The sequence below is a fragment of the Syzygium oleosum genome, unplaced genomic scaffold (assembly GCF_021117445.2).
Source record: "Syzygium oleosum isolate NSW1041296 unplaced genomic scaffold, Sole_v2.1 Sole_v2.19, whole genome shotgun sequence".
In the NCBI taxonomy this organism is placed as follows: Eukaryota; Viridiplantae; Streptophyta; class Magnoliopsida; order Myrtales; family Myrtaceae; genus Syzygium; species Syzygium oleosum.
Window position 1 is genome coordinate 7,261,027 of NW_026607503.1, and position 12,892 is coordinate 7,273,918.

The window sequence follows — 12,892 nt, forward strand, 5'->3', positions numbered from 1 at the left end:
TTATCCATTCTAAATATTTGATAGCACCTTATCGGATTAGCATCTTCGCTCATCAGCTCTTCTAACCATGCATTTCCTGTATGTGAAGATGTCATACAAGGTACTTTGTAACTGTATATTTCCTGATAAGCGACTGCACATTGACTAGCTCCCACAAGTTGCCAATATTCCTCTTTCCCATTTTCATGGTTTTTCCATTCAGGAGAATCATCCATAACTATCGAAGCAACAAAATATAGAGTTACAATAAGAAAAGTGATGAATAATATAGATCAGCCATCGATGGAACAATTATATCATCCATCATATATATGCAAACTTTACCCAATCAAAAAAACACCGACTGAAAACATGTCTCACATTAGAACATAAATAGAAATAGAGTTCACAAGTAGTGCAAACACAGTGCAAAACACCAATTGAAAATAAGCATCACGTTACAATAATGTAGAAAGAGTTCAAACAAGTAGCTACATCCTAGCGATGACTATTGTGCTCTTCCAACTTAAACTTGAGCCACTCGACCTTTGCTTCATGTCCATCCAAGTTCATGAAAATTTTCCTGTTGTCTTTCTTTTCAGCAAAATGTGAGAGTGCAAAAAAGTATAACTTTCGGTCTTGCTTAATCTCAGGGATGACTTTCAATGTTTGCATAATTTCTTTATAAGGATCAAACTCCCTTGCAATAGATGTCGCATTGCTCCTACTTTCAATAGCTGAACAAAGTCTATCAATTTGCGATGCTAACTTGGCCGGTCCAGTCACTTTTTTTTCTTTCTTCCCTCGAGCTTGCCTTATTGAACTCTCCGCCACTCTTTTATGGCTATTACTTTGACTTGGTTCAACTACCTTTTCACCTACATTGCACTCTAAAGTATCATCAGTAGATTCTGCACAATCACTAATATCGGCTTGTGTGGCCTCAATATCCTCATCATTGCATAAACCTTGGGCAGGATTCCATGTGATACTTCCAGTAGCAACTGTACCCTCGAACATTCTATCCAACAAAGCTTTAAGCTCCAGATGTATTCCTTTCGTTCGAAAAACTTTAAGTTTAAGATTGGCCTGTTATAATAAAACATTTTCATGAGTTGTATCATAAAATATGAACTTACCAAAAAGTAACAAAAGAAGAGACAAACACCTTAATTTTCCTCTCCCACCATTCATCACTCGCATCAATAGTTTTCTTCCTTGGATCCCATCCTAGTCCCGTTTCCTTTTGAATCAATTGCTTCCATTTTTTCCATTCTTCCTTCAGATTATCCCACTTACTCTTCATTTGATTTTTATCAAACTTTTTGCCCCTTAGCTCCTCAAACTTGTTAATTATGGCTGTCCATCCATCCATCCCTTTTATTGCTTTCCGGCCGATTGCCTTTTTCAATTTGTTCAATGCACAATTGACAAAAAGTTTCTACATCTTCCGGGCTCCAATATGCCTTTTCCTTTGATGAACTTGCCATCTTCCAATAAAATAACCACAAACAGATTTGAAAAATGCAAATAAACGAGATTAAAGTATGACCCAATTCCGTAAACATGAATGAACACATGCGTATGCAAATTTTGATAGAACATTAAAGATAGAACATAAAGCTACAGCACAATCCGATATCCAACAAAAGTATAACAATTCTTTTTTCTTGTTGAACCCCCTTTTACCAAAAACTTAAGCTATCGCAAACAAGCCCACAAGTATATCAAGCCTAAATCTCAACAGCCCCTTGCACGTGTAAGTTGAACCATACACATAAAACATAGAATCTAGATGTAATCACACCAAACAATGACAAAATTGATTGAGCATAACTCGCCCAACAAAACCACCGATTTGAAACAAACCCCGCGGAAACAATAAAGTAGCCGTTTAACACAATAGTGCCGAGGAGGCAAAGGTGGTACTAGGACACAAAGGGTGATTGTGAAATTACACGAGGCTCTAGGGCATTGCTTTCATATTTTTCTAGCATAGAAGCTAAATGCAGTAGTGCTCAACATGCTTGTAAGGGCGCCCTGCGTATAGAATGACGTACGTAGACCTCAGCTAACTAAATGCTATAAAATTCAATCCCAGCCGCCCATAGAGTCAAACTGCCATGGACATCAAGGGAGGGATCCCATACTAAAAACTCAAACGGGTAGCAATTAGACTAAAGGATCCCCATCTCGCTCAACCTCTGGCAAAACCCAAAAAACGGCCAAGAATTTCTCGGCGCCGAGCACCACGAAAAAACTTACCGAATGCTCAGCATAACACTGCTGCCATTGCAACGGCTAAAAACCTCAACTCCAAAAACCAAGACTACAAGCAAAAGCAGAGGAGCAACGCAACAAATCCGAAAACCACAAGCACCAAATCAAAAGCTGCTGAGGCACACCGAACATAATCGAGCGAGATGGAGTGCGTACATGCGAGTGAGAGAGATTACCGTCACGGAGCAGCGTGCAGATGCCCAAAGAGGGCCGGTCGGTGGGTGCAGGCGCGGGAGCCAGTGCGACGGAGAGAGGGACGGAGCATCGCAGGAGAACAAGAAACGAAGGCCACAAGGGAGAGAGAGGAGATACGGGATTTGAGGATTAGGGTTTGCTCTTCTTCTTCTTCTTTTCCTTGGTTTTGGGAGGGAAGTTCTACGCAGCAGCGTTTCTCTGGAAGGAGGTGAAGGGCGTGGGGTTGCGGCTGCGGCGTAAGGGATGGCTTCTAGGGTTAGAAGCAAAGAAGGGTTAAAGTGCAAATTAGATAAATTTATGAGGGCAATTTCGACAATAAAAAAAATTCTTTATTCCTCCCTTCAGCTTGCCGAGAATGCTGAAATGCCCAATGCTCCTCTCCTGCTGCCTTGGGCTTTTGGCCTTTTGAAGGCCAACTTTCCTTCAATGGGGTTTCTAAAAAATTTCCCCAAACACCAATTTTTAGCCCAAAGGGCTTTAGATGCCTAAAGTCACTTGCCAAAGCTACTCCCAAACGCAACCTAAGTACTCCAATTCCTCTCGGCACATGATGAAGAAGAAGGTTGTGCAAGAAGCTTTAAGGCTATATTTTGAAGTATAGGTGCACTTCCATCGTGAATAACCCACCAAGCCCTAGGATCCATAGAATACCGACTTTGAATGGAATCAAATTCTCTAAACTCCCCATTTTTGCACGTAAAATTTACATACTCCAAATTCACCTTGGTGCGCTCATCCAAGTTAGGAAAGTATTTGCTAAAGCATTTTTTTCTCTCTTGGATGATCTCATTATCCTTGTATGGAGAAACTCGAGAAGGATCTTCATTGAGCCATTGATCACTATAGTACCTTATTTAATAAAATAAAATAAAAATAGAAAATCATAATAAGTAAGAGGAGTATTATATTATCATGTCAAAGAAAGAACAACTAATAAAGTAATAATCTCATACAATTGTAGAACTTACTTAGGATGCAAGGCATGTGCCAAGCAATAAAGTGGAGTGTTGTTTCTAGTCAATGATTCACAAGAATTGTATAAACCGCCTCATAAAATGTAGACTCCTCGTCTCAACTTTTCACTTCATGCTCATATATAGCTTTCTTCACTTTTTCAATTATTGAATCCCATATGTTATAAACTAAGTGAAGACAAGGCTTGTCGGTGTCACAAATTCTAAGCGTGTCATAAATAGAAACTGTAAAGAAAAGTATATAATCAATTGAATCCCACCAAAAATCATTCAACACCTTCTCCTTAATAAACTTAGCCCTCTCTTGATTATCATTTCGATAGATATTCTATTTGTCACAGATAACCATGATTTGAAGATTACTTTTTATCAACTTAAACCTAGGAGTGAGCGGTTCCAGATTCTTTACAGGTTTCACCTAGAACCTAGAACCTACCTTCGGGCATAGGTTCTTCATTTTTTGGAACCTGGAACCTATCCGTCGGAACTTGGAACTTGGAACCTACCCTATCACAAGTTCCAGGGTAGGCTCTAGGATCTAACATGTTCTTTTTTTATTTATTTCATTTTTAGTTAAACAAAACGAAAATGAATGCAACAATACCGAACAAGCTTGTCATTCACCAAAGAGAATACAAAAGACTAGTTTTCCTGACATTACGGTTCAAATAAATACAATTAAAATGAGAATTCATTGCGTGAATCGATACTAGAGGTGAGTGGTTCCATGTTCCGTACAGATTCCACCTGGAACCTACCCATGAGAATAGGTTCTTCATTTTTTGGAATTTGAAACCTACCCAATCACAAATTCTAGGTTAGTTTTAGGGTCTACCCAGGTTCCACCACTTGCTCCTTTGATCCACTGATAACAACTTATATTTAAACACACGAAAAATATGAAATATTAACAAGTCATAAAATAAAAGCTTAGAATAGTGGTTCCAGATTATACACTCATTATCTAACGCCATGAAACATCACAGGATCACATGAAAACATAAACTAAGAAAAAATACAAAAACTTGTTTAGGTTTCAGGTTCCAGGTCCCGTCGAAACAGGTTTCTCGATTTTTAGAACCTGAAACCTACCTTGCATACCTTGGAACCTGAAACCTATAGGTTCTCACTAGTCAAGTTCTCAAGTTTCAGGGTAGAACCTGGAACCATGCTCACCCCTACTTAAACCTCCTAAGCATTACAATCATCGAAGCAAAACGTGTATCCGCTACGGAAAGTAACTTCAAGTTAACAAACTCATTGTATATTGCTAATCTCATGGAATGATTCATGTAACATCCTCAATTTCAGTCCTCGAGAAATGGCTATGGATTAAATTTGGTGGTTTTCCCAATCGAAACCAATTTTTACTCTTGTTCTGGAAAACCTAGTTTCGAGTCCCTAGTACCACCTCGTTTTGTTATTTTTATGGAAAAATTGTGAACCGAATTTCCAGAAATTTCCTTCTTCAAAGTTGTTCCAAATATCTTCAAATTTAACATATTTTAATTTCAGAATTTTCGGACTTGATTTGGGCTGGACGATCACCTCATTTTCGGACCATGTAAAACTGCCCATAATGGGTATTTCTATTATGTTTACACTTTCTCAATTTTATACAAACTTTTATGGGCCGAGTTTGAACAAACTTCCTTCACAAAAGTTGTTAAGAACTTCTTCCTCTATAACATATATAAATTTGGGAATTTTTGGATATAATTTGAATTCTAGAAAGAGCTTGCTTTGAGAAGCAAGGGTTCTATTCCAACGAATTATTTTTAGTCTGTCTTTGAGCTACAAAAAGTTGTGTATATAGAAAGATTCAGATTTCATGTTCTCTATAGGAAATGTTGTTAAGGCCTTGTTTATGACATATTCAAATTTGAGAATTTTCTGAGTCTATTTACTATTTTTTCAAGTCTGGTTTCTTGAACAGTGCAAAACTACCCAGTTTTATCATATTTCAAATATGCACCATTTCTCACTTGAAACCTTGGGAATTTTGTCACGCCCCGACTCTCGAGCGCCCTAACATCCCACCACGGTCGTTATAAATGCAACGTCCCAGGACACGTCGCCGACCCAATCGAATCATTATCTATTAAACGCATGCGGAAGCGAACTTAATTCACCCAACAACAATCAATAAACGGGATAGTAAGGAAAACACACCTCAATTTAAACAACATCATGAGCAATACATCGGGTTAATATATTACAAGTCCGCCACGCGAACCTTCCCGATTACAACCAGAACAGGTAGGGGTTAACCTAGCTCCTCTATCTACGAGGATAACCTCAAAAGGTGTTCTCCCTCAAAAAGCCGGTTCCCAAGGAACGGTACGTGTACTCATTTCGGATGACCTGAAAAGTGGTTAACAACAACGAATGAGATAAATCTCAGCGAGTTCACGACCTAAGCCTCGACTAGGAGGTCAACTCATCTCGGATGTACCTAACACATGCAACGATACATCGGTGGCAGACAACTCAATATAGAACATACAGGTACTTCACAACACAATCACAGGCAACCTTACCTTGCCCCGGGCACATGCACACGCCCTGTACATTATGATTCACCGTATGTCATAATAATGCAATAAGCATATAATACAATCAGAATACACATCAATTTTCCCAAGTACAATGCATTCACACGTGTCCTGATTATAAAGTCAAACCGCTTCGGCCCGTCCTATACCGTGCCTAACAATTTCATTCCATAATCAAGCGCAATGCTACCACAATTTTTCACGCGTATTCCAATTACTACAGCCACACCAGGGGCTACGGCACAACCCGCGATATTCGCCTCAGGTTGGCAGTCTTCCGGCATAACCGGGCATCGTCCCGCCCTATCGGGCACGGCATCGTCTCACCCGACCACAATGACGGCATATCCCATAAATGGGTTCATTCCGAATCCGATTCGCGAATGACTACGTCTCCCCTGCTACCAGCGACGGCTTCCAATTACCAAATTGGGGACACCCGTTAGGGCCACGGCCAAACCCTAGGTTGACGGTCATCCGGTATACGGTTTTCCGATATAACCGGGCACGAAAGGAATCTTTAGGTGATCATGCACACATAGCAACACTCAGGTTCCATCATTATAATTTTCAATGGCCGATGCAAACATAATCCGTGCTAATACGTTGAAATATCCAACTTCCACACATAAAAAATGTACTAAAATATTCATACGTGATTATGCACATATCAATAAATTCCCAAACTTGGCATGCTTCTATATTCAAGTATCCACAGCATATTTCTCACATAAAACTTAACAAATAAACCCGACACCTCAGGGTTTATTAATTAAGTACCCGACATTCTATACTTAAAATTAACCAAACAATTCAACTTGGCATACAAACCAATATATAAGGCAAATTCTAGCTTAGGCATCACAATTTAAGCCTAAAATAAACACAATTTAATTTCGGAATTTCCACAAAAATATTTAATAAAATAATAATATTTTTAATTCCGAAATTAATAAAATATTATTATTTAATTTCCGAAAATTAATAAAATAATAATATAATTAATCCAATAGATTATCACTAACCCCTAATCAATTAGTACTAAGCACAATTAACTTAAACTAATCAATCCTAAGCAAGTTTAACATACTAATTAAAAGGATTAGTGCGAAAACTCACCCGCTTAAAATTCCGGAGACACCGGTGCGTCGGCGGCGACGAGGGCTACGCTTTGCACGGTCCGGAATTGACATGGAAAGACGACTGGGTCTCGGCTGGACAGCAGCTTTGGGACGGCTGTTTTTGGCTCGGCGGCCTTGAACCGGCGGCGGAAAAAGGCTTGAACGGGCGGCGTGCGGCTCCAGGCGAACACGGCGAGCTGCTGGTGGTTCAGTGGTGGCGTAAAGCAGCAAGAACAGCAGCCCAAAGGCTGTTCTGCTGGTTTGGCCGAGAAAGGGAGAAAAAGGGGGAAGAAGAGTGAAAATTGAGAGGAAAATAGAGAGATAGAAAAGAGAGAGGAGGGGGTGGCCGTGAAATGAGAGAGAGAGTGGGGAAAGAGAGACAAAAGAGAGATATTTCTCTCATTTAAGACAAGCCTTCAAAGTCTTCTTTCATCATTCAAAAATGCACAAAAGTCTTCTCTCTCTTAAATGCCTTTGTTGCTTTGTCATAAAAGCTAGAAGGGTATTTTAGTAATTTCACAAAGTATAAAAATACTTATACGCGTATACGAGCTAGAATTTCGTACGGGCTCGTATAATCAAATTTGGGCTCAAACGGATTATGAATGGGCTTGAAAATGCTAATGGGCTCAAACTTGGGCTTGAATTGAAATCGGGCTTGAAATTGGGTTCAATGGGCTAAATTGGGCCACTTGGGTTTGCCTTGGGCCCATGTGGCCGAATCACATTGGGCTTGAGGCCCAATGTGCCTTCATCCGGCCCACTTCCTCGTGGGCTCAAATTCTCGACCCGCTAAATCCTTTTCCGAGAATTTCGAGTAAACCGATAAACGAGCAAATCAATGAGGCGGTGTCCAATAATTTTGTTTTGAAATCCTCAAAGATTCGACATCCAAATTCGGATTCTAATTCGTGGTAAAAATCAATCAATTGCGACTTTAGTATATCTCAAACTAACGGGCGGCTTTTAGGAGTTACGCGAATTCGACCCGTGGTTGATTCGGTATCAAACCACGTTTAAGTTTTCTCGAACCATGGATGATCTCGATTGTCATGTAATTGCGAGGGATCAATCGCTAGTTCCAAAGTACGCGATCATCAGTCAATGGGTTTAGGATCGTTCGCAATACATACAACGGTCAAGCGGAATCACCCGCGATCCGATTGTATGCTATTGGCGAATCATTCTATAACCATCCCTTGATCGATCTATAATGGCTCAAAATTGTCCCTCGTCAATCCTTATGGTCGAATTGTCAATCCCTGATCGAGTTATCAGGTCGTGCGTACTTAATTCCTTAACAGCCTTTCCTAATCGGTTAGTCTCTCATGAGTGATCAATTCAGAGCGAGAATTACTAATAGTGCATCGATTAAAATCATCATTTCATTACATTCCGAATAGGGTCGAATTTGAGGATGTCACAACTCTTCCCCCCTTAAAGAAATTTCGTCCTCGAAATTTACAAATAACCATACTATTCAAAAAGATGGGGGTGTTGATGCCTCATTACTTCTTCGCTTTCCCAAGTTGCTCCTTCCGTTCCGTGGTGTTGCCAAATCACCTTAACCAAAGGAATCGTCTTGTTTCGTAGCACGTGTTCCTTTCTATCCTCAATCCGTACCGGTCTTTCCACGTACGACACTTTGTCGTCCACGTCTATGTCTTCGTAATTCAGCACGTGGGTCGGATCGGGTTCATACTTTCTCAATATCGATACGTGAAAGACGTCATGTACTTGAGACAGTTTCGGCGGTAAAGCTAGACGATAAGCTAAGATTCCAATCCTCTCCAAAATCTCAAACGGTCCAACATATCTTGGGCTTAGCTTTCCTTTCTTGCCGAATCGTGAAGTTCCTCGCATAGGTGACACTTTGAGGAAGACGTGATCACCTACTTGGAATTCCAAAGGTCTTCGTCGTTTGTCTGCGTAGCTTTTCTGACGACTCTGAGCTGTCTTAAGCCTTTCTCTGATGACCTTAACTGCCTCAACCGATTGCTGTACCAACTCTGGACCCGTTATTCTCCTTTCTCCAACCTCATCCCAACATATCGGAGTTCTGCAGGCTCTACCATACAGCGCTTCAAATGGTGCCATTCAAATACTCTGTTGATAGCTATTGTTGTAAGCGAACTCGACGAGATGCAGTTGTTCCTCCCAACTGCCCTTGAAATCCAAAACACAAGCTTGCAGCATATCCTCGAGAGTTTGAATCGTTCTCTCGGATTGACCATCCGTCTGTAGATGATAAGCTGTACTATACTGCAGCTTCGTTCCCATGGCATCTTGAAGACTTTTCCAAAATGTAGCGGTGAACTTGGGATCTCGATCCGAAGTAATCGTCACCGGTACTCCATGTAGGCGAACAATATGGCGTACATACAATTCCGCATATCTGTCCATGGTAAAGTCCTTTCGTACATGAATGAAATGAGCAGACTTAGTCAGTCTATCCACTATGACCCAAATAGAGTCATTACCTCTCTGACTCCTTGGTAGACCCATCACGAAATCCATTATGATGTGTTCCCATTTCCATTCCGGGATCTCAAGTGGTCGTAGCAGTCCACCTGGTTTGCAATGCTGCGCTTTCACTTGTTGACACGTCAAGCACCTGGCTACGTGCTTGGCTACATCCACTTTCATGCCACTCCACCAATAGTGTTGACGTAGATTTTGATACATCTTGGTGCTACCCGGATGAATGCTGTACTTGCTGCGATGTGCTTCTGATAGGATCTCATCTTTGAGTTCCATGCTGTCGGGTACGCACAGTCGTCCGCGAAACCTTAAAGTTCCATCCTCAGTCACCTGAAAATCAGGTTTTCTTTTATCTGCATCCCCTTGCAGAATCTTCTGAATTTCAGGATCCGTTAACTGCAACGCTTTAATCTTAGCCTGAACCTCTGGCTCGATTCTTAAGGTAGCCAACAGACTTGAAAGGTGACTCACTTCAAACTTGAACTCCGAATCTCGTACTCTCTCAAGTAGAGTCCATTCCTTAATCATCAGGTGCGCGATGGCAGACTTTCGACTAAGCGCATCCGCTACTTTGTTAGCCTTTCCTGGATGATACAGGATGTCGCAGTCATAATCCTTGAGAAGTTCCATCCATCGGCGCTGTCTCATATTCAATTCCTTCTGAGAAAATAAGTACTTCAAACTTTGATGATCCGTGTAAATCTGAAACTTTTCGCCGTATAAATAATGTCTCCAAATCTTTAGGGCAAAAATGATCGCCGCTAGCTCTAAGTCATGAGTCGGGTAGTTTAACTCATGTGGCTTTAACTGTCGGGATGCGTATGCAATTACTTTTCCATGTTGCATTAAAACGCATCCTAATCCTTTAAGTGACGCATCACTATAAATCTCATACCCTCCAGGACCGAATGGTATCGTCAGCACTGGAGCGGTAGTTAACTTGTGCTTGAGTTCTTGAAAACTCCTCTCATACTTATCCGTCCATTCGAACTTTGCTTCCTTCTTCAGTAGATGTGTCATAGGAGTAGCGATCGCAGAGAACCTTTCTACGAATCGTCTGTAGTAGCCGGCCAAACCTAGAAAACTCCTAATCTCCGTTACCGTTGTCGGTCTTGGCCGGTTCATAACTGCCTCAATCTTTGTTGGATCCACAGAGATTCCTTCACCAGAGATCACATGACCGAGAAAAGCTACTCGACTGAGCCAGAACTCACACTTACTAAACTTGGCGTAAAGTGCGTGTTCTCTTAAGGTTAGTAAAATCATCCTCAAGTGTTGCTCATGCTCCTCAGGGCTCTTTGAATACACCAGTATGTCGTCAATGAATACTATGACAAATTGATCCAAATATGCTTTGAACGCCCTGTTCATTAAGTCCATAAAAGCAGCTGGGGCATTAGTCAATCCAAACGGCATCACCGTAAACTCGTAATGACCGTACCGAGTCCGAAATGCTGTCTTCGGTATATCCTCCTTCTTAATTCTCAATTGATGATAGCCTGCCCTCAAGTCTATCTTGGAAAATACCGACGCCCCATGCAGTTGATCGAATAGGTCATCTATCCTTGGCAACGGATATTTGTTCTTGATGGTCACCTGATTCAACTGTCGATAGTCGATACACAAACGTAACGAACCATCTTTCTTCCTCACGAATAATACAGGTGCTCCCCAAGGTGATGCACTAGGGCGAATGAATCCTTTATCCAGCAACTCTTGCATATGTACCTTCAATTCCTTCAGTTCTGATAATGCCATTCTGTAAGGCGCTCTAGAAATTGGCTCTGTCCCAGGGGCCAACTCGATTATAAATTCTATCTCTCTTTCAGGTGGTAATCCCGGTAATTCCTTCGGAAAGACATCTGAAAAATCACGCACCACAGCTATGTCCTCCATTCTTGGTTCCTCAACCAATGAATTAACTACGGTCGCTAGATAACCTTGGCATCCATCATCCAATAGCCTAGTTACCTCAATCGACGAAATCAAAGGGATCGAGGTTCCTCCTCTGCTTCCCACAAACTCGTAACTGGTACGATTCAATGGATTTAACTGAATTACCTTACGGTAACAATCCATTATAGCTCGTTGCTTAGTGAGCCAATTCATTCCGATTATGACATCAAAGTCATACATCGCTATGACCGGTAAATCTATCAATTCCTCTCTACCACAAATAACTATTTTACAGTCTGGACATCCTACTGTAACTAACATTTCCTCTTTTAATGGAGTGGTAACACGAAGAACTACATCCAAAGGTTTCGGTTTAAGCCCCACTAATTTGACAAATTGTTCAGAGATGAATGAATGCGAAGCTCCCGGGTCAAATAGTGCATATGCAGCATAATCTTGAAGAGAGACCGTACCTGTGACCATACCAGGCGAATCTTCCGCCTCCTTTCTGGCCATAGCATATACTCTTCCCTACGCCTGTGGCCGATTTAGGTGATTTTGCGGAGCATTGCTAGCTTGTTGCCCCACTTGGGTTTGTTGAGATGGCATCCTCTGACGGGGACAGTTCCTCGAATAATGGCCTTGTTGGCCGCAGTTAAAGCACGTCACTGTCACTGTCTTGTTTGGGCAAGGGCCGTTCCCATGCCTTTTCCCACAAAATCGACACGCGGCATTGGAGTTGTATGCCGGTTTCCCAACGCCACTCTTCTTGTTGGGTGGAATAGGATACCTTCCTCCAGTCATCGGTCCCTTCCCGAACCGACGATTATCCCGATTAGGTACAAACCGCGATCCAGATGCGGCTGTACGTTCTGTCATGTTCCTCTCAATCAGCTGAGCTCGTTCATACAATTCATCATAATTCTTCAGGTTCAAGGGCACTAGTTGATCCTTGATTTCTGGTTTCAGACCATCTCGGAATCTCCTTGCTTTATCGATCGGTTCTTCGACTAATCTCGGGGCATACTTTGACAGCTCGGCTAACCTCGCCTCGTACTGATCAACTGACAGATGATTCTGATGAAGTTGTTGGAACTCAGCCATCTTCCGCTCTCTTGCGCAGTCTGAGAAGTATTTCCCGTTAAACAATTCCACGAAGGCATTCCACCCTGGAACCGTACCTTCAGGAAAGACTCTTCTTTGAGTGGCTTCCCACCAAGTGCTAGCGTTACCCTGCAGTTGGTAAACCGCTAACGTCACCTTTTCTTCTTCAGAACACCTGAGTAAGGCGAAACCTTTTTCCAATTCTCTAACCCAGAGAGTTGCTGCTTCTGGATCACCTACGCCAGAGAACTTCGGCGGCTTTAGCTTCAGAAATTGTTCGACCAGCTTGTGCATTGGTCGATCCCAA

The 12,892-nt window shown here is 41.6% G+C and overlaps 1 protein-coding gene and 1 pseudogene across 1 annotated transcript; both read right to left on the reverse strand.

The window, feature by feature from the left end:
• Nucleotides 1-328: 328 nt before the first annotated feature.
• On the reverse strand, nucleotides 329-2,024 carry LOC115664977 (L10-interacting MYB domain-containing protein-like; annotated as a pseudogene).
• A 9,988-nt stretch (nucleotides 2,025-12,012) lies between these two features.
• Nucleotides 12,013-12,879, reverse strand: LOC130140480 (uncharacterized). Its single transcript, XM_056319930.1, has one exon. It carries the CDS (start codon nucleotides 12,877-12,879, stop codon nucleotides 12,013-12,015), a length of 867 nt encoding a protein of 288 aa, XP_056175905.1.
• Between the last annotated feature and the right edge of the window lie 13 nt (nucleotides 12,880-12,892).

What these genes read in the sequence shown, in the direction of transcription:
- LOC130140480 (XM_056319930.1), bottom strand. Translation starts at nt 12,879, where the DNA reads ATGCACAAGCTGGTCGAACAATTTCTGAAGCTAAAGCCGCCGAAGTTC.